This window comes from Hyperolius riggenbachi, chromosome 3 (assembly GCF_040937935.1).
Source record: "Hyperolius riggenbachi isolate aHypRig1 chromosome 3, aHypRig1.pri, whole genome shotgun sequence".
Taxonomy (NCBI): domain Eukaryota; kingdom Metazoa; phylum Chordata; class Amphibia; order Anura; family Hyperoliidae; genus Hyperolius; species Hyperolius riggenbachi.
The window spans coordinates 223700439-223725665 of NC_090648.1; the positions used below are offsets into that span (position 1 = coordinate 223700439).

Below are 25227 nucleotides of genomic sequence, written 5' to 3' on the forward strand. Positions count from 1 at the left end.
ATCCCCTGTCACGCTCCCGCAGAAAACTCCCAGGCACACAGGAGCACACAACTGGCCAGGTTACCGGGGAGGAGGGGAGTTTGAAGACAATAGAAGGACCAGAGAGGATGGCGAGGGAGCCCATGCACCTCATGGAGTTGGAGGAAGCCCCAGCCCCAGGTAAATATAAATATACCCTGTAGTCCCATCTCAGGTACACTTTAAAACTAATAGGTATAAAAACAAGACGGATTCTTGCCTAAGGAGAGGGAATGCTATGGGTCCCATAGCCTTACCGCATGGGCCACTCTTTCCAGCGGCAGCTCCTCCATTTGAATCCCCAGCCGCTGAAGGCTTTAGAAGTCTTCAGGAGCCGGAGTCCTACCGAAGACTGGCGGCTCTGTAATGCGCATGTGTGAGCACGACAGTGTGCTCGCACATGCACAGTAAGGAGCAGCCGTCCTAGGTAGCACTTGGGTTCCCAAAGACTTCTGAAGCCTCCTGCAGCAGCAGAGTGCAATATTCCAACGATTGGTTGAGTACTGCTACTTGGGGACTCAGTGCTGAAATGTAGGGACTGTGAGAGGAGTGGGAAGGGCAGGCTCTATACTAGGACCCAGAGCCTTCCCTCTCCTTAGGTATCAGTTTTTTTCGATTCCCATCAACTTTACAGAGAACCAGAGATAAGAATATAACATATTTATACATACATGGGGCTTCCTCCAGCCCCATAAGCCTGGATCACCCCCACGCTGCCTTTCCCTGGTGCCTCTGTCCGCCGGTACCGGGTCCTGTCATTTCGGCCAGTCTAGCTAGTTGATGCTCCCTCCGTACTGCGCATGCGTACAGAGCCGGAGGGAGCCCCTGTGCATGCGAAAGACTGGTTGCGTCCGCCGAAAGTGACGGGATCCGGTGCTGGCGATAAAGGCAAAAGAGGACGGCAGCGTGGGAGCGATCCAGGCTTATGGGGCTGGAGGAAGCCCCAGGTATGAATAACATCTTTTTTTATTTTTTAGGCAGTCTTCGTCTCTGGTTCCCTTTAAGGTCGGGTTCACATTGGCACGCATCCGCTCCTGCGCTGCGTTCCGCGAAGTGGAGCAGAAGGATTGTGCAGGTCGGGAACGTCCACTCCAACAAGCGGAACTGAGCGAAATGTGAACTTTTCCATCGGGAAAGCATTGCTTCCGCTGCTGCGATCCGCTCATTGGAGCGGAACATAAGCTATTTAGAGCCTGAACCAAGCCTAACTTTAACCACTTGAGGACCGTGGGCTTTACCCCCCTTAAGGAGCAGGCACTTTTTATCCATTCAGACCACTGCAGCTTTCACGGTTTATTGCTCGCTCATACAACCTACCACCTAAATGAATTTTGGCTCCTTTTCTTGTCACTAATAAAGCTTTCTTTTGGTGCTATTTGATTGCTGCTGCAATTTTTACTTTTTATTATATTCATCAAAAAATACATGAATTTTGTCAAAAAAATGATTTTTTTAACTTTCTGTGCTGACATTTTTCAAATAAAGTAAAATTTCTGTATACATGCAGCGCGAAAAATGTGGACAAACATGTTTTTGATTAAAAAAAACAATATTCAGCCTATATTTATTGGTTTGGGTAAAAGTTATAGCGTTTACAAACTATGGTGCAAAAAGTGATTTTTCCCATTTTCCAGCATCTCTGACTTTTCTGAGCACCTGACATGTTTCATGAGGGGCTAGAATTCCAGGATAGTATAAATACCCCCCAAATGACCCCATTTTGAAAAGAAGACATCCCAAAGTATTCACTGAGAGGCATAGTGAGTTCATAGAAGATATTTTTTGTCACAAGTAAGCGGAAAATGACACTTTGTGACAACAACAACAAAAAAAAGTTTCCATTTCTTCTAACTTGCGACAAAAAAAAAATGAAATCTGCCACGGACTCACCATGCCCCTCTCTGAATACCTTGAAGTGTCTACTTTCCAAAATGGGGTAATTTGTGGGGTGTGTTCACTGTCCTGACATTTTGGGGGGTGCTAAATTGTAAGCACCCCTGTAAATCCTAAAGGTGCTCATTGGACTTTGGGCCCCTTAGCGCAGTTAGGCTGCAAAAAAGTGCCACACATGTGGTATTGCCGTACTCAGAAGAAGTAGTATAATGTGTTTTGGGGTGTATTTTTACACATACCCATGCTGGGTGGGAGAAATATCTCTGTAAATGACAATTGTTTGATTTTTTTTTTACACACAATTGTCCATTTACAGAGATATTTCTCCCACTCAGCATGGGTATGTGTAAAAATACACACCAAAACACATTATACTACTTCTCCTGAGTACGGCGATACCACATGTGTGGCACTTTTTTGCACCCTAACTGTGCTAAGGGGCCCAAAGTCCAATGAGTACCTTTAGGATTTCACAGGTCATTTTTGTTTCAAGACTACTCCTCACGGTTTAGGGCCCCTAAAATGCCAAGGCAGTATAGGAACCCCACTAATGACCCCATTTTAGAAAGAAGACACCCCAAGGTATTCCGTTAGGAGTATGGTGAGTTCATAGAAGTTTTTATTTTTTTGTCACAAGTTAGCGGAAATTGATTTTAATTGTTTTTTTTTCACAAAGTGTCATTTTTCGCTAATTTGTGACAAAAAATAAAATCTTCTATGAACTATTCCTAACGGAATACCTTTGGGTGTCTTCTTTCTAGAATGGGGTCATTTGTGGGGTTTGTATACTGCCCTGGCATTTTAGGGGCCCTAAACCGTGAGGAGTAGTCTTGAAACCAAATGTCGCAAAATGACCTGTGAAATCCTAAAAGTACTCATTGGACTTTGGGCCCCTTAGCGCAGTTAGGGTGCAAAAAAGTGTCACACGTGGTATCGCCGTACTCAGGAGAAGTAGTATAATGTGTTTTGGGGTGTATTTACATATAACCATGCTGGGTGGGAGAAATATCTCTGTAAATGACACATTTTTGATTTTTTTTTTTTACACACAATTGTCCATTTACAGAGTTTCTCCCACCCAGCATGGGTATGTGTAAAAATACACCACAAAACACATTATACTACTTCTCCTGAGTACGGCGATACCACATGTGTGACACTTTTTTGCAGCCTAGGTGCGCTAAGGGGCCCAACGTCCTATTCACAGGTCATTTTGAGGCATTTGTTTTCTAGACTACTCCTCACGGTTTAGGGCCCCTAAAATGCCAGGTCAGTATAGGAACCTCAACAAGTGACCCCATTTTAGAAAGAAGACACCCCAAGGTATTCCGTTAGGTGTATGGCGAGTTCATAGAAGATTTTATTTTTTGTCACAAGTTAGTGAAAAATGACACTTTGTGAAAAAAAAAAAACAATAAAAATCAATTTCCGCTAACTTTCTACAAAAAATAAAATGTGGTCTATGAGGGGGCGAATTTTGTGGAACCGGTCATAATCAGGGTGGCCTTTTAGATGACAGGTTGTATTGGGCCTGATCTGATGGATAGGAGTGCTAGGGAGGTGACAGGAGGTGATTGATGGGTGTCTCAGGGGGTGGTTAGAGGGGAAAATAGATGCAATCAATGCACTGGGGAGGTGATCGGAAGGGGGTCTGAGGGGGATATGAGGGTTTGGCCGAGTGATCAGGAGCCCACACGGGGCAAATTAGGGCCTGATCTGATGGGTAGGTGTGCTAGGGGGTGACAGGAGGTGATTGATGGGTGTCTCAAGGTGTGATTAGAGGGGGGAATAGATGCAAGCAATGCACTGGCGAGGTGATCAGGGCTGGGGTCTGAGGGCGTTCTGAGGGTGTGGGCGGGTGATTGAGTGCCCTAGGGGCAGATAGGGGTCTAATCTGATAGGTAGCAGTGACAGGGGGTGATTGATGGGTAATTAGTGGGTGTTTAGGGTAGAGAACAGATGTAAACAATGCACTTGGGAGGTGATCTGACGTCAGATCTGCGGGCGATCTATTGGTGTGGGTGGGTGATCAGATTGCCCGCAAGGGGCAGGTTAGGGGCTGATTGATGGGTGGCAGTGACAGGGGGTGATTGATGGGTGGCAGTGACAGGGGGTGATTGATGGGTGATGGACAGGTGATCAGTGGGTTATTACAGGGAAGAACAGATGTAAATATTGCGCTGGCGAATTGATAAGGGGTGGTCTGAGGGCAATCTGAGCGTGTAGGCGGGTGATTGGGTGCCCGCAAGGGGCAGATTAGGGTCTGAACTGATGGGTAGCAGTGACAGGTGGTGATTGATGGGTAATTAGTGGGTGTTTAGGGTAGAGAACAGATGTAAACACTGCACTTGGGAGGTGATCTGACGTCGTATCTATTGGTGTGGGTGGGTGATCAGATTGCCCGCAAGGGGCAGGTTAGGAGCTGATTGATGGGTGGCAGTGACGGGGTGATTGATGGGTGATTGACAGGTGATCAGGGGGATAGATGCATACAGTACACGGGGGGGGGGGGGGTCTGGGGAGAATCTGAGGGGTGGGGGGGGGGTGATCAGGAGGGAGCAGGGGGCAGTTTAGGGCATTAAAAAAAATAGCGTTGACAGATAGTGACAGGGAGTGATTGATGGGTGATTGGGTGCAAACAGGGGTCTGGGGGGTGGGGAATCAGTGTGCTTGGGTGCGACATAGGGTGGCTGCAGCCTGCCCTGGTGGTCCCTTGGACACTGGGACCACCAGGGCAGGAGGCAGCCTGTATAATACACTTTCGGGCTGGCACACATCATCCTTATGGCAGGCTTTCACCTGTGAGGACAAGTCACGGCCTGTGTCTGGTGGAGAAAAAGGAAGGTTAGAGCCCTGTTGACAGTGGATGTAGGCAAATTCGACGTGTAGGTTATCACGTCGGAACACCCTGCCTGCACTCTAGAGCTAAGCTACATGCAGGGAGGACGGAGGAGGCAGGACGGGGAGAAACATATTGCTGCACAGAGCTTGTTTTCGGGGACCCTATCGGTCACAGGACACACATACAGGGAAAATAAATCACTTTAGCTACAGACTGTCCTTAGCAATGCTAACGCGTGGATACACTCTGTACTTTCACCTTTCGCAAAGACTTCCTGTGGGTAGTGAGGTGCATTTCTATCAAAGGGAACCAAGGAGATCGTGCAGTGTACGCGGGGAAGCTAATTCAGTGCAACACGCTCTCGGAGGGGGACAAGTTTAGAGTGGGACGTGAGGTTCCAGGTGGGTGAGTAGAAGTTGCACAGCGTTTCCTCCTCGGAAGTGCTAAAAGAATGTGTTTATGTCGGGGTGAAGCAGCGAGTTCCTCTCACTGCTTACTCTGCTTACATTGCTATAATGCTGCCAGGGGCTCGGAGCTGAAACACAGGCAATAATCACTGTAAATGATTGGCAATCTGTTGCTTGTTTTGCATTTCTACATTGTAAAAATAAAGGTAGTGTTTGCATGTGCTGCATTGGATTCTGGAAACTTTCATCCCTAGTTCTGTAATTCTTTTCTCTTAACCCATATAAGTCCTGACCAATATTTAAACCCCATATATAGGCACAGATCTAAAAATGTCATCTAATATGTATTTGTATGAATTGAGGCTTTTATAGTTACAAATGATGCCTTACATTTTGATTGCTTGACCTGAAACAGAGTTCAGTGATACAGCTTTCAACCACTGTGGGTGTGGCTGCTGCAGAATTCATGATTATCTCTGTTGCGAGAACCTGGCAGTACACTGTTTCATACCTGGCATGTCATGTGGGCGGTTAATCATTTTCCTGTGTTTTTACCTCCACCATGTGATATGTAATCTGGATCCGGCAGCAATCCGACTTAATATTTTATGAAATGCTGCCAGCACTAGCCTTGTCCGACAAAAATACACACCACGCGCTTCCACCACAATTGATCCTTGTTTATTATTCAATTGCTAAAACTGTCAAATATGGTCTTCTTTATTATAGACTTACGTTAGGTTCTTTGAAAACATTGAATTGGACTTCCGATCTGGCGTGGCGTTCGGGTCCCGATTTTCGCGAGCGTTCGGGCTGCCCCTGAAAGCAACGTGTAGCTTCCAGGGATCGGCCAACTGCGACGGCTAATGTTCCCCTACGGGAAAAAAAAAACCGCGACCGCATCACGACGCGACCGAAGGCTACTGAAAGCCTGACCGCGCAGCCGCCGCAACGCCCCCAGACGCGACGCTACGCAGACGTCCGTCTGAACCAGCCCTAAGCCTATGGCAGTGTTCTCGTTAACCACAAATGCGTAACATGCAGAGTTTTGCCGGCAAATCGCGATTAGCTTGCATAGCACCGCTAATCGCGATCGCTCCCAAAACTCTTTTTCCATGGAAAAATCACTCCTGCAAAACGCTAGCGGTAATCACTGGTGTTTTGCGGTTTTAGGTGTAAATGGGGCCTAATACTCCCTTAGGGTGTGCATGCCAGAAACTCTCATCCAAATTTTAAAGGCAAACTGTCCCTAACCTTGCTCATAGCCATACAGGTAAAATTATGCAGATACAAAACCTTTATTCAGTTCACCACAAAAAGACTAAATATAAAAAGATATCAACAGCTTCTTGTAGGAGCAACTTGTGGAACATATCCCCTCGTCTAACCAGAGTGATGAGAGTTTCTGGGATGTACACCTTAAGGGGTGTGTCTTAGCGTTTATATACCTCTGTCAGATAGCATTGCCTTGGATCAGTAAAGGTGGGTACACACACATCAGATAAAAGTCTTTGGAAAATGAAAGATCACAGACCAATTTTACCCCCTTCCATGTAGTATAAGAGCCAGGGCTGTGGAGTCGGTCCAAAAATCCACCGACTCCGACTCCTCAGTTTAGGATTCCACCGACTCCACGACTCAGACTCCTCTAATTTGCATATTACAATTTTGTTGATTAAAAGTATGTAACATGAAATTCGTCTCATAACTGCCAACGCTTAGGAATTTTACAAGACAACTGAAGTGAGAAGGATATGTAGACTACTATATTTATTCCCTTTAGACTAAAACTAGTCCTTAGTAATAGTACTTGTAAAAGGTACAAACCGGAACAAAGAACATCTATCAGGCCCTAGGCAATGTAAGTGTGGGTACATGTAAGAATGATGTGCAGGTACTCTGCAGGGGAATGAGGAGATTGTAAACAGACAACACCTCTGTGTTCAATGTGCACAGCATTCTCAGTGGATTCCCTGCAGCTCTGTGAGGAGTGCATATGTAGAGTATAGTACTACTGTGTAACAAAGTAAACCTGAGACAGATGAAATTAAAGTTTTATACATACCTGGGGCTTCCTCCAGCCGCCTTCAGGATAATCAGTCCCTCGTTGTCCTCCTCCACCACCTGGATCTTCTGCTATGAGTCCAGGTACTTGAGCCAGTCTGGCGTAGTGCGCATGAACACACTCCACCGCTAGGAGCATACTACACCTGTGCAGCACTATTGCGCAGGTGCAGAATGTTCCTGGCTGTGGGAGTGGCATGCGGCCGGACTGCGCTGACTGGCTGAATTACCAGGACTCATAGCAGAAGATCCGGGTGGTGGAGGACAGTGAGGGACTGATTAGCCTGAAGGGGGCTGGAGGAAGCCCCAGGTATGTATAAAACTTTACTTTTCATCCGTCTCAGGTACCCTTTAATTTGTAGTCACCAAACCAAATTTTAATAACATATCAAATTATTTGATTTCATCAGCAAAGGGAGTGCATACATTTGCATAAATCAGCATCAGTGCAGAATTATTTCCATCTCATTGACCATCTCTATTAGTGACACAGCTACACATCAGGCTTTATTCTTACAGCATAGATGTTATTTAGTATATATAAGAGATTCCTGTGTACGCATCATATATACAGTCACAATCAGATATGTATATCTGACCTTAAAAATACGGGGACTGCTTTATTGAAGCAGCACAAGTAACTAATTTTGATTGGTTTATTTCATTTTTGTGGACTAAGCACAGCTATTACTGTATATATACATTATTTTTAATGACTATTATCTGAGAAATAGAACATTTTATCATATTTTCTATTTTAATTACAGTTACAAATTCATTAGGAGTCGGAGTCGGAGCATTTTTTCCCGACTCCGACTCCAGGCACCCAAAATTGCCCGACTCCACGACTCCGACTCCGACTCCACAGCCCTGATAAGAGCATACCTACTCAGTATATTCTATTGAGCTGAACTCCCCATCAGATAAAAATCTTTGCAAGATGCTGTACACAAAGATGCTGTACACATGCAAGAGATCAGTTCCTGCAAAATATCCGTTCCTGCAAAATGCATTCATATCTGCAGATCTCATACACACCTTGTTTAATGGACAATCATCTGCAGATCAGATCCACCAGGATAGATCTTCAAATCTGCAGATGATTGTCAGATCTGCAGATGAATGCCTGTTAAACACGGTGTGTATAAGATCTGCAGATATCATAGACTATGAATGCATTTTGAAGGAACTGATCTTTTTCAGATACTGATCTTTTGCATGTGTACAGCATCTTTGTGTGCAGCATCTTGCAAAGATTTTTATCTGATGGGGAGTTCAGCTCAATAGAATAGACTGTGTAGAGTAAGCTCTCCTACTACATGGAAAGGGATAAAATCGGTCTGTGATCTTTCATTTTCCAAAGACTTTTATCTGGTGTGTGTACCAACCTTTAATGGCAACTGTTTTCCTTCACTTAAGGTTCCCCTTAACACCCAATACACACTATTTACTGGCTGAAATGATCATTTGGGATTGTTTCAGGCGACTGTCTCTCATCAGCCAGTGATAGCTTATGCACTCTAGGCTTAGCTGAGCTGCATATATTGATAAGTAGAGAGAAAGCAGGCAGCTCCATGAAGTTCCCCGGGGCAGAGTAATTTGCCAAAACATTCTGTTGTGGATGATTGCCTGTTGCTCGTAATTTGACAGGTACAGACAATGACACGCCTGTACAAACATCAAACTGTTGGTGTGAACAATCATGAATCACCACTGAAAATGTATTATCTTACTTTTATTTCAGGCTGGGCCACTATGGCAAATCTAGACATGCAGTGTTCAATGCAGGCAACCCCTGATTACCTACATTTCTTTTATCACGTATTGTTTTTGCTTCAGTGCTGCTTAAAAAGTCAAAAGTCAGTTATTGCAAAATCATCACTCTTTTTATCTTAAGTAATGTAGTTGTAGTCGCAGAGTAAAATTATAGATATAATCTGGGTAGAAAAAATAATGGGTTTTTTAAAACTCTAGTTTGACCTCACGGTTTAATGCATACGATAGTGAATCTTATTTAAGTAGCAAATCACAAAGTTTTATACATTGTACATTTGAACTTTATGTAAGTAAATACTGGCTGCACTCTGACACTACTTGCTACTAGCAGAGCGGGAGTTGCTTCCCCAGCACATAACAGATCAACTAGCACACCACCTCCATGTGCTGTTGATTGAATAACTGCAAAGTGTTAAAGGATACCCGAAGTGACATGATGAGATAGACATGTGTATGTACAGTGCCTAGCCCACAAATAACTATGCTGTGTTCCTTTTTTTCTTTCTGTGCTTGAAAGAGTTAAATATCAGGTATGTAAGTTGCTGACTCCGTCCTGACTCAGACAGGAAGTGACTACAGTTTGACCCTCACTGATAAGAAATTTCAACTATAAGACACTTTCCTAGCAGAAAATGGCTTCTGGGAGCAAGAAAGAGATAAAAAGGGAAAAAGGGGCATTTCTTATCAGTGAGGGTCACACTGTAGTCACTTCCTGTCTGAGTCAGGACCGAGTTAGCAATTTAAATACCTGATATTTAAATCTTTCAGGCAGAGAAAGAAAAAAAAGGAACACCGCATAGTTATTTGTGTGCTAGGCGCTGTACATACATATGTCTGTCTCAACATGTCACATGTCACTTCGGGTATCCTTTAAGGCATGGACACACACTCAATGTGCCTGACTGGGATTGGAACCTTATAGCCTGGTACACACATCCAATTATGATTGGCCTATTTTACCACTTCCATGTAGTATGAAAGCTTATCTACACATTCTGTTCATAGTAATCAGTCTGTTGGCCCTCATCTACATGGAGGTAGTAAAATTGTCAATTGATTGGCCAGTCAAATTGGATGTGTATGCACCTAATCCCACGGGCGGCATTGCAGGGCGAGGCTAGGCAGGCGCATTGCTCACATGAAGAAAAAAAAAAAATCAACCTGTTCTGTTCTATGCTGCGGGGGCTGGAGTGACATCACTAGGTAAGTGGGAAAACCAATGTTACTGGCCAAAGTAATCCAACAGGACAGATTGCTGGCCCGAATGGTCAAGAGGGGTGGTTGGTGCCGTACCCATGCTTGTTTCTCAGCAGAGGAGGCTGTTATCATCTAGCATGTGTTCAGAGCTTTAGTCCGTCAGCAGCAGAGAGAGGAAGTGGATTGGGTCAGGTGATCTGTGATCAGAGAGAGAGAATATCTGACGTACACTCTCCACACAGAAACCTTAACTGTGGGGGAGGACTCTGGACAGCAAACGTTTCAGTAAAATTGCAATGTCATTTCTGTATGTAATAGAACTATGGAACTCAGCTGATCACATATTTTCATTATATTTGCTGCAAAATGTACATATCTGCAGTGCAAAACTATGTGCATTTTGCAGATTTGCTATCATATGCCTTAGAAATGGGAGGTTGAACTACTAGGATTTTAAAAAAACGGCTTCTCTTCAGGCTCAACAAAGTGTATCACACACTTGTCAACTTGTCTTGTCCATCTGTCAGACACAGACCATACTGGGACTGTGCAGTAAGCTTCCGGCGACGTCAGCAGGAGCGCGGACGTGCAGGTGCAGTCGGAAATTCCAGAGGTAAACCGGAGGCGGGGACCGGAGCATCGGCGAGTGGCTGCACGGACACAGGACATCTGCGAGGGGCCATTAGAAGCCACAGGTAAGTTCAACTCTCTTTTTTCCCCCCTACAGTACTCCTTTAAGTCAAACATTGATTTGCATTCTTGTTCAGGGTCTATAACTAAATGTATTAAAGGGAGAGGATCAGCTGGACTGCCAGGCAATTTGCTTTGATTAAAAGGAAATAAATATGGCAGCTTCCATATCCCTCTCACTTTAGTGTCCTTACTTGAGGAGGTGAGCATGGATTCTGTGTCTTTCTTGTAATTTATGCTCCTTGTGGCCAGAGTTAAATCTAGTGTTCTCTATCTCTGTTCTGTAACTATTGTCAGCATTTACACAGCTCCTGCTGTTGTGTGTATGGTGCATATGAATATATATATTGGCTTCAATTCACTAAGCTTAACTCCTGTCTTTAATAACTCTTCTGAGCTGTTTTACAGTCATCACCATGGTGATATAATTGTGATAACTGTAAAACAGCTCAGAAGAGTTATTAAAAACAGGAGTTTAAGCTTAGTAAATTGAGGCCATTGTAGGGCCTTGGTGAGGTAAGTCTGAACCACTTTCTATTCCTTGAGAGAACGTTCATGTTGCAAGACAGGACATTAGGTTATGTGCTCCTAATCTTTTGCTAGGCCGATGCACTGTATGCTTGTGTACTGCTTTATGCATGCTATAGAGACAGATTAGGAGACATACAAATTCAGGGCAGCCTCTGGATGGCGTACGTGACTACACAAGATAAGGAATTGTTTTTGCAAACTAAAGGTGCCCATAGATCTAGTGATGTATGGGCACATTCGACCAAGAGACAAATCTCTCTCTTATCGAATCTGAAAAGTGAGAGATCTGTCAGCTGCCCATACACCACAGGCAGATTCCCGATCAATTTCATGCTGAAATCAATCTGAAATCGGCCCTGTGCGCCGCCTCGCCGCTGTGCCCCCCATGCCCGCCGTGCTAAAGTGTATACATTACTGTCTGCGGCCTCCGCTTGTCCCCGCCTGTTCCGGGTGCATTCTCCTCTCCATACACGCACGCCCCACGTGGTTTCCTAGTAAGGGCGCTTGTGTGATGTCACACATGCCACGTGGGGTGTGCGTGTATCTGGAAGAGGAGAATGCGCCCCGAGCAGCGGGGGACAAGCAGAGGCCGCGGACAGGTAATGTACCGTATATACTCGCATACAAGCCGAATTTTTGACCCCCAAAAAGGGGGCCAAAAGTTGGGGGTTCGGCTTGTATGCGAGTCATGTTGGTCCGCGGGTCCCCCCCCCCCCCCCCCCTCCGCTGTTCCGCGGGTCCCCGCTCCCCCCATGGCCGCCGCCGCTGCTATTACCTGTCCGCATCTTCTATTTCCCTCTCCGTGCTTGTAAACATGCACAGCAGCGCGCCCGGGTGTTCCGACGTGATAACCTACACGTCGAATTTGCCTACATCCACTATCAAACGTATACCAGGAGGGTTAGGGTTGGGGGAGGGGAAGGGATAGTAAAAGTCTATGGGATGTAGGTTAGTTCGACGTGTAGGATAAAGTGTTGGAGCACCGGCGCTGCTACTGTGACGAGGCAGGAGGCAGGAAAGAGCACGGCTTCCTGTTACTATGGGAACCGCTCTTTCCTGGCTCGCCGCTCGTCACAGTAGCAGCGCCGGGCGCGCTGCTGTGCATGTTTACAAGCACGGAGAGGGAAATAGAAGATGCGCCAGGTAATAGCGGCGGCGGCGGCCATGGGGGGAGCGGGGGACTGTACTTGCTGAACTGGGGCACTTTACTAGCTATACTGAGCGCTAAACTGGGGCACTATACTAGCTATACTGAGCACTATACTAGCTAAACTGGGGCACATTACTAGTATACTGAGCACTATACTAGCTATACTGAGCACTATACTAGCTAAACTGGGGCACTATACTAGCTATACTGAGCACTATACTAGCTATCCTGGGGCACTTTACTAGCTATACTGAGCACTATACTAGCTAAACTGGGGCACTATACTAGCTATACTGGGCACAATACTAGCTATACTGAGCACTATACTAGCTAAACTGGGGCACTATACTAGCTATACTGAGCACTATACTAGCTATCCTGGGGCACTTTACTAGCTATACTGAGCACTATACTAGCTAAACTGGGGCACTATACTAGCTATACTGGGCACAATACTAGCTATACTGGGCACAATACTAGCTATACTGAGCACTATACTAGCTATACTGAGCACTATACTAGCTAAACTGGGGCACTATACTAGCTATACTGAGCACTATACTAGCTATCCTGGGGCACTTTACTAGCTATACTGAGCACTATACTAGCTAAACTTGGGCACTATACTAGCTATACTGGGCACAATACTAGCTATACTGGGCACAATACTAGCTATACTGAGCACTATACTAGCTATACTGAGCACTATACTAGCTAAACTGGGACACTTTACTAGCTATACTGAGCACTATACTAGCTAAACTGGGACACTATACTAGCTATACTGAGCACTTTACTAGCTAAACTGGGACACTTTACTAGCTATACTGAGCACTATACTAGCTATACTGAGCACTATACTAGCTATACTGAGCACTATACTAGCTATACTGAGCACTATACTAGCTATACTGAGCACTATACTAGCTATACTGAGCACTATACTAGCTAAACTGGGCACTATACTAGCTATACTGGGGCACTACCTACCCATACTGGACACTTTACTAGCTATACTGGGACACACTCGGGGAATAAGGCGGCCAGCATTTCCTACCCCCGGCTTATATGGGGGTCAATCATTTTTCCCTGGTTTTTCAGGGAAAAGTTGGGGGGTCGGCTTATATGCGGGTCGGCTTATATGCGAGTATATACGGTATACACTTTGGCATGGGGGGGGGAGCATAGCGGCGAGATGGCAGATGGTTTCGTCGATTGTCGGGAAATTGCACGCCGTTCCCACCATGCGCCCCACATCTTGCATCAACAATGCGACCAATTTCCGTCCCAAAATTGGTCGCTTTGTCAGTTGGGCATGCACTTGGCGGCACTGACTCATAGTTACATAGTTACATAGTTATTTTGGTTGAAAAAAGACATACGTCCATCGAGTTCAACCAGTATAAAGTACAACACCAGCCTGCTCCCTCACATATCCCTGTTGATCCAGAGGAAGGCGAAAAAACCCTTACAAGGCATGGTCCAATTAGCCCCTAAAGGGAAAAATTCCTTCCTGACTCCAGATGGCAATCAGATAAATTCAGTTTGAATATAATAATAGAATTGGATGGTCAATCGGCCACACCAAGTCGCCTGATATATGACCACCTTAAGACCTCTGTTTTTAGCTTAGCTGTAGGGATAACAGTGGTTCCTGGATGCCTGGTCTGCAGTGAGTATTTGCATGAGAGTGTGCAAAGAGTTATTTGATTTTGCTGTCGGATATGACAAGAACAAAGCTCAGTATAAACAGCTGTGTGACCACACTTCTCCACTGCAGAGCTAAACAGCACCGCATAGGTCAAAGCCCACGATTATCATTGTCAGGATTACAGCCGTGCACCACCCAATATCAATCAGATTTCTGAAAGAAAAAATTGTAAAAATGTACCAGAATGCCGCCACTGTTAACTTTGCATTGTATGATGCAGTATGAAATGTACTGCTAATGGGCTGCTTCATACCGGCCTATCCTGATAAGTTTTGATCAAAGGTGCCCTAGGTTTTTTTCAATTTATTTTTGTTTGATTCAAAGGTTTTTTTTTTTTTTTTTATCAAATGTCTAATTTATTGAAATTATTGCTTAATACTGTATATGTCTGTTTTTACACTCATAGCACTAAGCAATAGAGTTTGACTGGCTCTTGAACCAGCTCTTCAGTGAAAGTGCAGAGTGTGCGGTGACTTAAAGTGAGCCTTAAAGTAAAACTTTTACTGCTCAAAAAGGTTTATAAATGGTTACTGGCCTTGCTTCCATTATAGGAATTTTGGTTTCCATCCTTCTGCAGGTGCAATCCCTACTGCCAATGCAATAAGGTAGTTTATGATAATGTGTAGATAACATCTGTATAGAAAGGGTTATGGCTGTAGATTTGGCCTCAGGGATTTGCATACTGATGTGCACGCTGCCGTCAGGAGAAAGATGGGACGGGAGCCTGGCTACCAAAAGTTTCCTATGTTGACAGCAGGGCAGGTAGCTTTTTTTATATGCTGTATGGAAGTAATAGGAGCAGTCTGAGCATGCATCTTCTACTTTTCAATGGCCAACCATACCAACAGTCTATGCTTTCCTAATAGACATTTTTTCCTCTTCTATTTAATCCTTGTCAGCTGTACGATAGTACACTATGGGAATCCGTTGTGCTTCAGAGAACACTCCCCTCTCCCCCTTGCTTTTTTCTTATTATATATACCGTATTTTCCGGCGTATAAGATGACTGGGCTTATAAGGCCCCGTTCACACTTGCGTTTCTGGGACAAACGGACTGGATGACCAGATTGGATCCAGATCGAAACCGTACGGTTCTGATCCGGATCCGGTCCGTTTGCATCCGTAGCATCAGGTATGAATACGGTTGCGATCCGGATCCATTTGTTAAAAGATATAACACACTATATACAATTGTTGGGGTCTGGGAGGTCAGCAGACGCTGCACCTGTAGAATCAGTTCCTCCGTTGTGTAGGGCCTCACGTCCGACATACTACCAAACAGCTCCAGCACAAAGTCACTGCTGCTCCACTCCAGAAATGCTGGGCCCATGTGTCCCCATCCAAAATGGCCGCTAGAAAACGCATAGGAAGTGGGGTAGAACGTCTGGATTTTATAGCCAGTGTGTTCTGTGTTTTCCGTTTCCCATTGGTTTCTATGCACGGATGGTACAGTCAGGCTCCGGTCCGGGTGCGTCGGACGCATGTGAACGGCCGCATAGACTTTGCATTGCTATGCGGAACGTACGTTCCGTTTGTACAGTATACGGTCCGGATCCGACTCGGCGAATCCAGACAGCGAACGCTAATGTGAACCGGGCCTAAGACGAGCACCAAGTTTTCCAGTTAATAAAAACATTTTGGGATATACTCGCCGTATAAGACTAGTCCTCTTGACTGTTGGACATTTGTATACTGTACTGTATGTACTTGTGCTATACTGTATAAACAGGTACAGATACTGGTGCTTTACTGTTTGTGGCATCCAGTATATAACAACCAGTCAATCACGGCAAGCTGTGTACGCTCCCGGCGATTGGCTGGTTGTTGTATACAAAGCCTGCTTGGATTGGTCAGCTATCCCTGTCTCCAAGACTACTTGTACAGCACCACCCTTGCTGCTTTCATATGGTCGCCTATTACGGTGGGGATGCGGCCGCGGACGTTTTTGTGCTCGCCCCACCATATGCGACAACCACAGATTCTTCAGTCTGGCTCGGAAGTTTTAGCACCTGCCCTATAAGACAACACCCGGCGTATAAGACGACCCCCTACCTTTGACAGGATTTTTCTGGGTTAGAAAGTAGTCTTATGCGCCAGAATATACAGTATTTTGCATGTGTATATGTTTCATGCGGCCTGCTTTGTGTTTCCCTACAGATTGCAATGGCTGAGAGTGAAGCACAAGCTACAGAGCTGCCTGCCACCAGTGAAGAGAATACTGGCCAAAGTCTAGATGCCACAACACAAAATCAGCTGCCACCTTTGTGCAGATTTTTTTCCAAAGGTTACTACTGCCAGTATGGGCGAAGATGCCGATTTTTACATCAGCGTGCAGAAAAGAAGGTTCCCCAGAAAAAGGACAACCTAGAAAAAGCACCTGATTCAAGTGAGGCAGCAGGTTTATCTCTTCCCCAAAGCAAAAATCCAGTGTCCACAAAACCTTACTCTGAACCTGCAAAGAGGAAGCCTCAGAACAGAAGACTGTGCCGCTACTTTGCATCTGGTTACTGCTCTATGGATGCAAACTGCAGATTCTGGCATCCAGAAAAGCTTCCATCTGTGTCTAATGACCAATCTGTGAGCAAGAAACCAGCCTCAAAAGACAAGACGGAGCGGCCGGCAGCAGGTCCAGCGGAAATCAAGGTTGTAGATGCCACTCCTGACACTAATGCCCAGTTACGAAAGACAGAAATCTCCCAGCTATTGAAGAGGTTTCCTAAAGCAATCGTTCAAGAAAGGGAAGATGGAAAGGTCACGTATTACAGGTTAACGATTGAGCCTACAGATCCAGACTGGGTAAGATGTAGTTGCTATGTCATTAGTGTGAAAGAGAATTGGCCAACATACTGAGTACCAGCATTGCTAGTTTTAGATCCTAATCAGCATATGTGCTATTTCACATACAGTCACTAAAATGGGTTACAGGCAACAAGTCCTTTATAAATAGGAAAAAAGAATTGCATTGGCAGCTAATTTTTTATCAGGATAGGTTCACTTACAGAATTGTTTCTGGTTTGGTGTTCCTTTTCGGTATCCTGCGTTTGAAAACCCAAATTATACTGAACATCGTACTTTAGCACCCAAATTAATAGATAGGATTACAGGAAGGCCACTCATGCCGCGTATTACATGACTGTTATGCTTCTTGCTTCCGGCTTGGAAGGAGGAAGCATAGTAGTCATGTAAAGTGCTACACAGACTGCAACCCCCGTGACCCTGTCCACTAGGTTGGCTACTGAAGTCCGGTATTAATTCGGGTGTCTGAATGTAGGTACCTGCATTCAAACACCACCACTAATTGTTTCTTAGCACTGACTAGTCAATTTAAGAGACCTCATTTTTGAATATTTTAATAAACGCTGAGGTCTTGGTTGTATACTTTTTGCAGATAGTAGGAGCCACACATCATGTCCAGGTTATTTGTGTTGTGCTGTACTACCAGAGCCCTACACTGGGATGTATAAAGCAATAGAGCAAGTGTACAAGGAAATGTGTTGTAAAGCCAACCTATACTTGTGAGACTTATTGGCATGTCCGGGCGTTGTGGAGTGCTTCATTCCTCTGTGATTCTCCTGTATGTACCTGCCCTTTGTGTGACAGAAGTCTATTTTTGTGCAGTTTTAATTGTTTTGAAAGTAAGGATGGTTTATTTTATGATTTATGTGTATTGTGACCTGCACATGTAATATGGTTTCTATATGTCTGTTGTAGACGATGATGACCAAGGTCATCACATTGAGGAGGTTATCTGGGTATGGTGTTTCAGGGTGTGGCTCATCAGTCCGCTGCAGGCTCGGAAGAGCTGGTTATGGTTTAGCTTTAGCGTATCTCGCATTTCTTCTGCCCCACTGTTATCTTGCATCTTTGCTGGTGCAGATTTGCCAGGCGCAGCAGACTTGCACTAGGATTTCCCAAGGGTCCAGGTCCATGCCAAAGCTTATCAGAGAGACTTTCATTGTGTCTTTTGAAGCACTTTTTCTGTCCATCTTCTGTGTGTTTGCTTCCCACCAACTCATAGAAGTAGTATAGGTAATCAAATAGTGACACCTACACATTCTGCGGTAGTGTTGGTGTTCCAATTCGTTCTAGTGAATTCAAACAACCAAATACTCCTGACTGTAGCTATTCAGTTCTCAAACAAGTGGACAAGGTTGTGCTTCATTTGACGTGACACACAACAGTGAACTCCTTCTCCTGACCCTAGCTGCTCGTTCAGGTGCTGAACATCGGTGGTTGGGAGCATTCTGGTGTTCAAATTCACTATACCAATTTCAAATACCAACAATAGCTCGAGGTATGAAAACCACAATAATGCCCTTCTATTTCTGCTGCATTTAAGGACAGATAACTGCATAGACAGGTGAATGTATAAAGGAAAATTACCTTCTTATGGCCACTTCACATCAGGAACTTTCTCATAAAGGCAATGTATCTATCATGTTAAAGTGTGCTTTCTTTACTACTGGCTGCCAATAGAGCAATTTAGGGCTGGTTCAGACGGACGTCTGTGTGGCGTCACGTTTGGGGGCGTTGCGGCGGCTGCACGGTCAGGCTTTCAGTAGCCTTTGCGTCGCAATCCGATGTGATTGCGTTTTTTCTTCCCCCTATGGGGACATTAGCCGTCGCGGTTGGCTGCTACATGTTGCTTCCAGGGGCAGCTCGAATGCTAGCGAAAATCGAGACCCGAACGCCGCGATCGTGTAAACGCGCGCAAAAGCTCGGCGTAAACGCTCCCATTCACTTGAATGGGAGCATTTACCACAACGTTCCGAACGCTTGCGGTAAACGCTGCGCAAGTGTCCGTCTAAACCAGCCATTACAGGCACCATTTCAGCAAAGAATGTTCAAGAACTTGAGCAGTGATAAAGCAACAGTGTTGCTGAGTATTGTTCGAAGTTCTGAATCATTTTGATGTTTTGTCTCAGTTAAGGCATCCTAATGGTGTGTACCGGTATTTATGTTTCTAAACAAATCTATGTATCCCATTTTGATGTTGCATGTACAGTATATAGCTGTGTGCTTTAAAGAGAATCTGTACTCTAATATTCTTACACTAAAAAGCATACCATTCTATTCCTTATTTTTTCCTGTGCCCCTCTGTGCTGTTTCTGCCAATCTCTGCTGCAATCCTGGCTTGTAATTAAGTTTTAGGCAGTGTTTACAAACAAACTAACCAGCTTGTTATAGGCTTATATAAACAGAGTGTGCAGGGGGCCTGCAGAGGGTGTGTATCGCTTCTATCCAATCACAAGCAGCCCTGCACATTCCACACATTCAAGCCTTAGCCCGACAGACACGACAGAAGAAAGGAGATAAGATGTATTACAGAGACAGTGCAATTAGGAAAGGCTGCAGTAAGCCAGAGCACATTAGAACAGGCATAGGAACTTATAGGATAGAAGAACTAAGGCTGAAAAATTTGTTACAGAGTCTCTTTAACAACTTGTCAGCATACAGGATTCAGTCTGGTGAAGGTTGAATAGCCGAAAGCTTACTTTTATTCTTTTAAGTTAGCCAATAAATGGTATCATCCTGATTCAAAACTTCTTGCTTTTACTGATGGCTAACCCGGAACAGTACTCTGCTGTTACTATTCAGTGGCAAGTGAATGATTACATAGGCTTGCAGCTTTAATGCTGGATCCACTCCATACAATTTTTCGGCAGCTTTACCTGCCCGATCAATTATTTCCAGCATGTCCGATCTGAGAATCGAATGATTTTTTTTAATTATTTATTTTTTTTTTTTTTTATTTAAATGAACGAACGGAAATCTGTCATAAAATCTTTGGACTCTCAGATTGGACATGCTGGAAATATTCTCTTGCAGGGGCATCGCTAGCCCTATTTTGGGGGGGCCCGTGCCCCCAATCTGTCCTGGGGTGCCACGGATCTCCCGGCCGCTGCTGCCCTGCTCCGCTGTCCCCGCTGCCATTCAGACTTCGATCAGCGCCGGGCGACCAGATAGAGCGGGCGCTAGGACCTAGTGGACACTGCTGATATGCGGAAGTGAAATCACTTCCGCATATTTGTGCCCGGCGCCCGCTCTATCTGGTCGGGTCGCTCGCTGATCCTGAGGTCTGACGCAGCAAGGTAGGTGGGGTGGGGAGCGCGCCTGTCACTCACTACCTAACGGGAGTCCCTGCTGTCACTTACTACCTAACGGGGGTCCCTGCTGTCACTTACTACCTAACGGGGGTCCCTGCTGTCACTTACTACCTAACGGGGGTCCCTGCTGTCACTTACTACCTAACGGGGGTCCCTGCTGTCACTTACTACCTAACGGGGGTCCCTGCTGTCACTTACTACCTAACGGGGGTCCCTGCTGTCACTTACTACCTAACGGGGGTCCCTGCTGTCACTTACTACCTAACGGGGGTCCCTGCTGTCACTCACTACCCAACTGGGGTCCCTGCTGTCACTCACTACCCAACTGGGGGTCCCTGCTTTCACTCACTACCTAACTGGGGGGTGCCTGTCACTACCTAAACTGGGGTACTCCTGGTGCTACCTTAACTATCCAGGCCAGCCAGCCCAGCATCACCACCAGCCAACCAGCCCAGAATCACTATCAAAAAGGCCACAGCATCACCACCAGTCAGGCCAGCATTTACTTCAACCAGCCAAGCACAGCCCAGCATCACTGCCAGCCAACCCAGCCACAACATCGGCCACAGCATCACCGCCAGCCAGGCCACAGCATCACTGCCAGGCCTTTCAGCTCACACATCATCCCCAATCCAGCCAAAAACAGTATTGCCAGGTACAGCAGCCAGTAGAGGAGAATTCAGAAGCCAGGTGAGAGGTGTCTACCATATTAAGGGGGCATTCTGCCTATTTATGTGAAATGCTGTCTATTTATGTGCCTCATGACTGCTGAATTTGTCTTGTTGGGGGCCTCATGATTGCTGAATTTGTCTTGTTGGGTGTCTCATGATTTGTTGGGGGCCTCATGATTGCTAAATTTGTCTTGTTGGGGGTCACATGATTGCTAACTGCGAGACTATGGGAAAAGCTGGATCATCATCATATGAGACAATAGCATTAAACCTACTTTTTTAGCTTTTTAAAACAGAAAATAAAACTGGGAGGTTCTAAAAAAATGAATTTATTTTTTCAGCAGTAGGATGGATGAAATTGTTTATCTTTTCAGTTTTTCAACTTGGATTTTCCATAATGTTCATGCATGTGTTAAAACGTTTGTATAGTATTTAGTTTAAATTGCTGTTGCCACTTTGTGATAGATAAGTGACTTGTGGGTTGCAGTTTGGGCCTCCAAAAAGTTCGCCACCACTGTCCTAATCTAATGTATGATTGGCCCCACCCATGGCCACGCCCACTCACTGCATGACCATGACCATTTTTTGCCGCTGCGCGCGCCGCACGTAGCCCCCACCTAGTGCCCCCAGGTGCCACCGATCTCCAAGGACCCTAGGAACGCCCCTGTTCGCTTGGGCAGGTAAATCTGCCGAAAAACTGTATGGTGTGGATCCAGCATAATACAGTACTCTTACCTCACTCCTGCCTCCTCCCAATCCATCTTACTGATACTAAATGCAGGGCTGTGGGACAAAAAAAGGGACAAAAATCATCCGATTCCTTAGTTTATGAAACTACCGACTCCAACTCCGGGTACCAAAAATGGCTCAGACTCCAACTCCTCGACTCCGACTCCTTAGTCTAATACTTACCAGGGCTGTGGATTTAGTATAAAATCATCTGACTCCGACTCCTCAGTTTATGAAACCACCGACTCCAGGTAACCAAAATTGCTCCAACTCCTCGACTCCAACTCCCACTCCAAAGCCCTGACTAAATGTGAGGAATAGCCACAGTAACCAATGAGAAGGTGTGGGCTGCAACTTGCTTTAATTTTCATTGCATCTCTTTGTCAGTTTTAACATTTTTACTGACTATAGCTTTTGGCTCTGTGTCTGGTATTATAATTTTTGTGTTTGCTTTTTATTGCCTGGTAGTGCGATAGGTTTGCGTTAAAGTTAAAAAAAAAACAAAAAACCTTGTTACTGCTGCCTAACAATATTATAAGAAAGAGCCTTTATTATTATTATTATTATTATTATTTATTGGATTTATATAGTGCCAACATATTAGACAGCACTGTGGGGGGCGTGGCCAGCCATGAAGCTGTGAGGACGTGCAGATCCCCAGCTCTCCCTTACCCGTGATCTTTCCGGCGGTATCCTGCTGTCAAAATTAGCCCAGCCGTCCTCAGTCTGGTCCCGGAGGCTGAGGGGTTCACAGAGGAGCGAAGGGATGTCTTCCAAACCAGCCCAGAAAGTGGTTGGACCGGCAGAAAAGCTCGCGCGGTTCGCCCGCGGGACGACACAAGATGGCGCCGGCGCTCCTGCAGTGGATACAGGCAAGGCGGCGGAGACGGAGAACTCGATCCCCTGCAGGGAATCTTCCCGCCAGCCAGATGGTTCACATCCACACTCCTCGGGTAAGACCCAGCCATCTCCCACTCACCTACCCAAGAGAGACAAGCTGAAAAAAGCTGCGCAAAACGGGGACAGTCAGTGCGAGGAAGCCATAGTGGGTGTGTCGTAGGCCACGGCAACATCTCCCAAATCCACTTCTACTCCACCCAAAGCTCCTGATAAACCTGGCGGCAGAGCACATATTGGGTCCCTGACCCCACAATCTGGGTCACCTTCATGCGGGTCCAGTAAAGGGAGCGTGTCTGCTGGGGAGGGAGAAGAGGGAATAATGGAGGAGGTAGGGGAAGAAGACAGCCAAAACACAGAGGAGCCATCTAGAACTGACATTATGGAAGCTATTAAAAGCTTACACACATCTCTTACTACAAGGCTGGACTCTATTCAGGCTGACCTATCCTTTGTCAAACATGATTTATCCAAAGTAAAGGATCGCACAACTGCAATAGAACGTAGAGTCAGCGAGTTGGAGGATACAGTCGCTCCAATGCAGCAAAATCTCCAGAGAGTGACAAACTCCTCATCTGCCCACTCCACTAAATTAGATGATCTTGAAAACAGGGCGCGCAGGGACAATCTGAGGCTGGTAGGGGTTCCTGAAAAGGCAGAGGGTTTACAGCCTGAAATCTTTTTTGAGAACTGGTTTAAAGATGCCCTGCCTGGTCTTATTGTTTCTCATGCCTATGCAATTGAAAGGGCACACAGAGTTCCTGGGGGTCCGCCAAAACCGGGGGCTACCCCTCGACCCATTGTGATGAAATTCCTCAACTACAGAGACAAAGTGGCCATCTTACGGGAAGCCAGAAATCAACCTGATCTTTTCATTGAAGGAGCTAAAGTTTCGATATATCAGGACTTTTCGTTAGAAATCCAGAAGAAAAGAGCCACTTTTATCCAGGTTAAGAAACGTTTGCGTGATAACCAACTGCAATACAGCATGTTGTTCCCAGTAAAGCTGAAAGTAATGAAGGACAACAAAGCGCACTTCTTTTTTTCCCCAGAGGAAGTATCTCAGTGGTTGGATGCCCAAGGTCTTCCCATATGATAACAGAAGATCACTTCGCTCATCAAACAATATCTCTGACTATTAAGCCACTACCTACAAGCGCCACATCCTATATAATATCACTGAATTTAATACAAGGGTGACATTACGGGTCTTCACCAGAAAACTGAGGCTTGTATGATATGTTTATGTGTTTTCTTATATGCTTTTTTCCCCCCTGCTTTTTCCTCTTCGCAGATATACAAGCCTTAGTAGAGGACTAACACTGTTTCATACATGTATTGAATGTATCCAACTGGTCACGTACGTTTATTACTACATGGATAACTGGCGCAACTTATTAGTATGCTATGTGCAGGACTCTCACAGTTCTAGTGGCCTGATTTATATCAGTCACACTTATATTCTACACCATTGATATATATGGCTATAATAATAAGTAAATAAGTCTGGGTTAATGCTTATCCTACTTAAACACGGGTGGGGAGGGCTGGCCACCTTGGTTACCCAGGTTTAAGTAAGTTCGGGGAATGAAACTTCCTGGAGTTGGGAGCAGGGAGTGGGGTGGGTTAGGGGTTGTTGGAATGTTTAGGTTAGTTAAGAGGACCCTACATTCATTTACGGCTGGGATGAATATACCATCAGCTTCCGCTAATGATCCAAAAGCTCATACTAAAGACATATATTATGATTATGGCTAATTTACGCATAGTATCGTGGAACACTAGGGGTTTGAACGATGTGATAAAACGCAGATTGGTATTTGATTATTTAAAAAAGCTAGCGCCACATATAATCTGTCTACAAGAGACACATTTAACTGGTGGTAGAGTGCTTTCCCTAAAAAAACCCTGGATAGCTGGTTATCATGTGTCTCACTTCTCCTCTTTTTCAAGGGGTACAGCAATCTTACTTAGCAAACAATTTACAGGCTCAGTGCATAGTGTCCAGGTCGATACAGAGGGCAGGTTTACAATTGTCACGATTATTGTCGAGGGGAAAAAATTCACGATAGTATCTTTATATGTACCTCCCCCTTTCTCGGCCTCGGTCCTAGATGCCTTGGCTAATAAAATACGAGACAAATTGGATAACCCCATTCTGATAGCTGGTGATTTTAACGCAGTCATCGATCCACAAAAAGATAAACTCTGTAAGAGTTCCCGGTCCTTTCCTGCCCTCAATGAGTGGATTTCAAATTTAAATCTTACTGATATTTGGAGATGGCGTTTCCCAGACAATTCAGAATTTTCATGCTACTCGGATCAATTTAACTCCATGTCTCGTGTTGATATGTGTCTGGGCACCAGGGATATTTTACCATTGGTTGAGGAAATAAGATATCTGTCTCACGGCATCTCGGACCACTCTCCAATGGTCTGTGTTATTCGCTGCCCAGCTCCTTTCCAGACGGGTCATTGGAGGATGGGTCCCTGGTGGCTTGAAGATCAGACAATTTTAAACCCTTGTAAAGAAGCAATGGTACA

The 25227-nt window shown here is 45.2% G+C and overlaps 1 protein-coding gene and 1 long non-coding RNA gene across 6 annotated transcripts in view; one reads left to right on the forward strand and one right to left on the reverse strand.

Annotated features, from left to right (window-relative positions):
- LOC137563418 (uncharacterized) overlaps nucleotides 1–5070 on the reverse strand; it is a 35266-nt gene extending 30196 nt beyond the window's left edge. Inside the window, exon 1 of the long non-coding RNA XR_011030346.1 lies at nucleotides 5012–5070. This is a non-coding gene — a long non-coding RNA (uncharacterized lncRNA). The remainder of the gene's footprint in view (nucleotides 1–5011) is intronic.
- LOC137563416 (uncharacterized) overlaps nucleotides 4824–25227 on the forward strand; it is a 60666-nt gene continuing 40262 nt past the window's right edge. Inside the window, exons 1-2 of one of the 5 annotated variants that reach the window (XM_068275832.1) lie at nucleotides 4824–5158; nucleotides 16437–17075. In XM_068275832.1, coding sequence (XP_068131933.1) covers nucleotides 16443–17075 — 633 coding nt within the window. In that variant the 5' untranslated portion in view covers nucleotides 4824–5158; nucleotides 16437–16442. Of the gene's footprint in view, nucleotides 5159–5289; nucleotides 5312–10724; nucleotides 10893–11381; nucleotides 11404–16436; nucleotides 17076–25227 lie in introns of those variants that run through there. The other 4 variants (XM_068275831.1, XM_068275835.1, XM_068275833.1 and 1 more) reach the window with 4 other exon arrangements.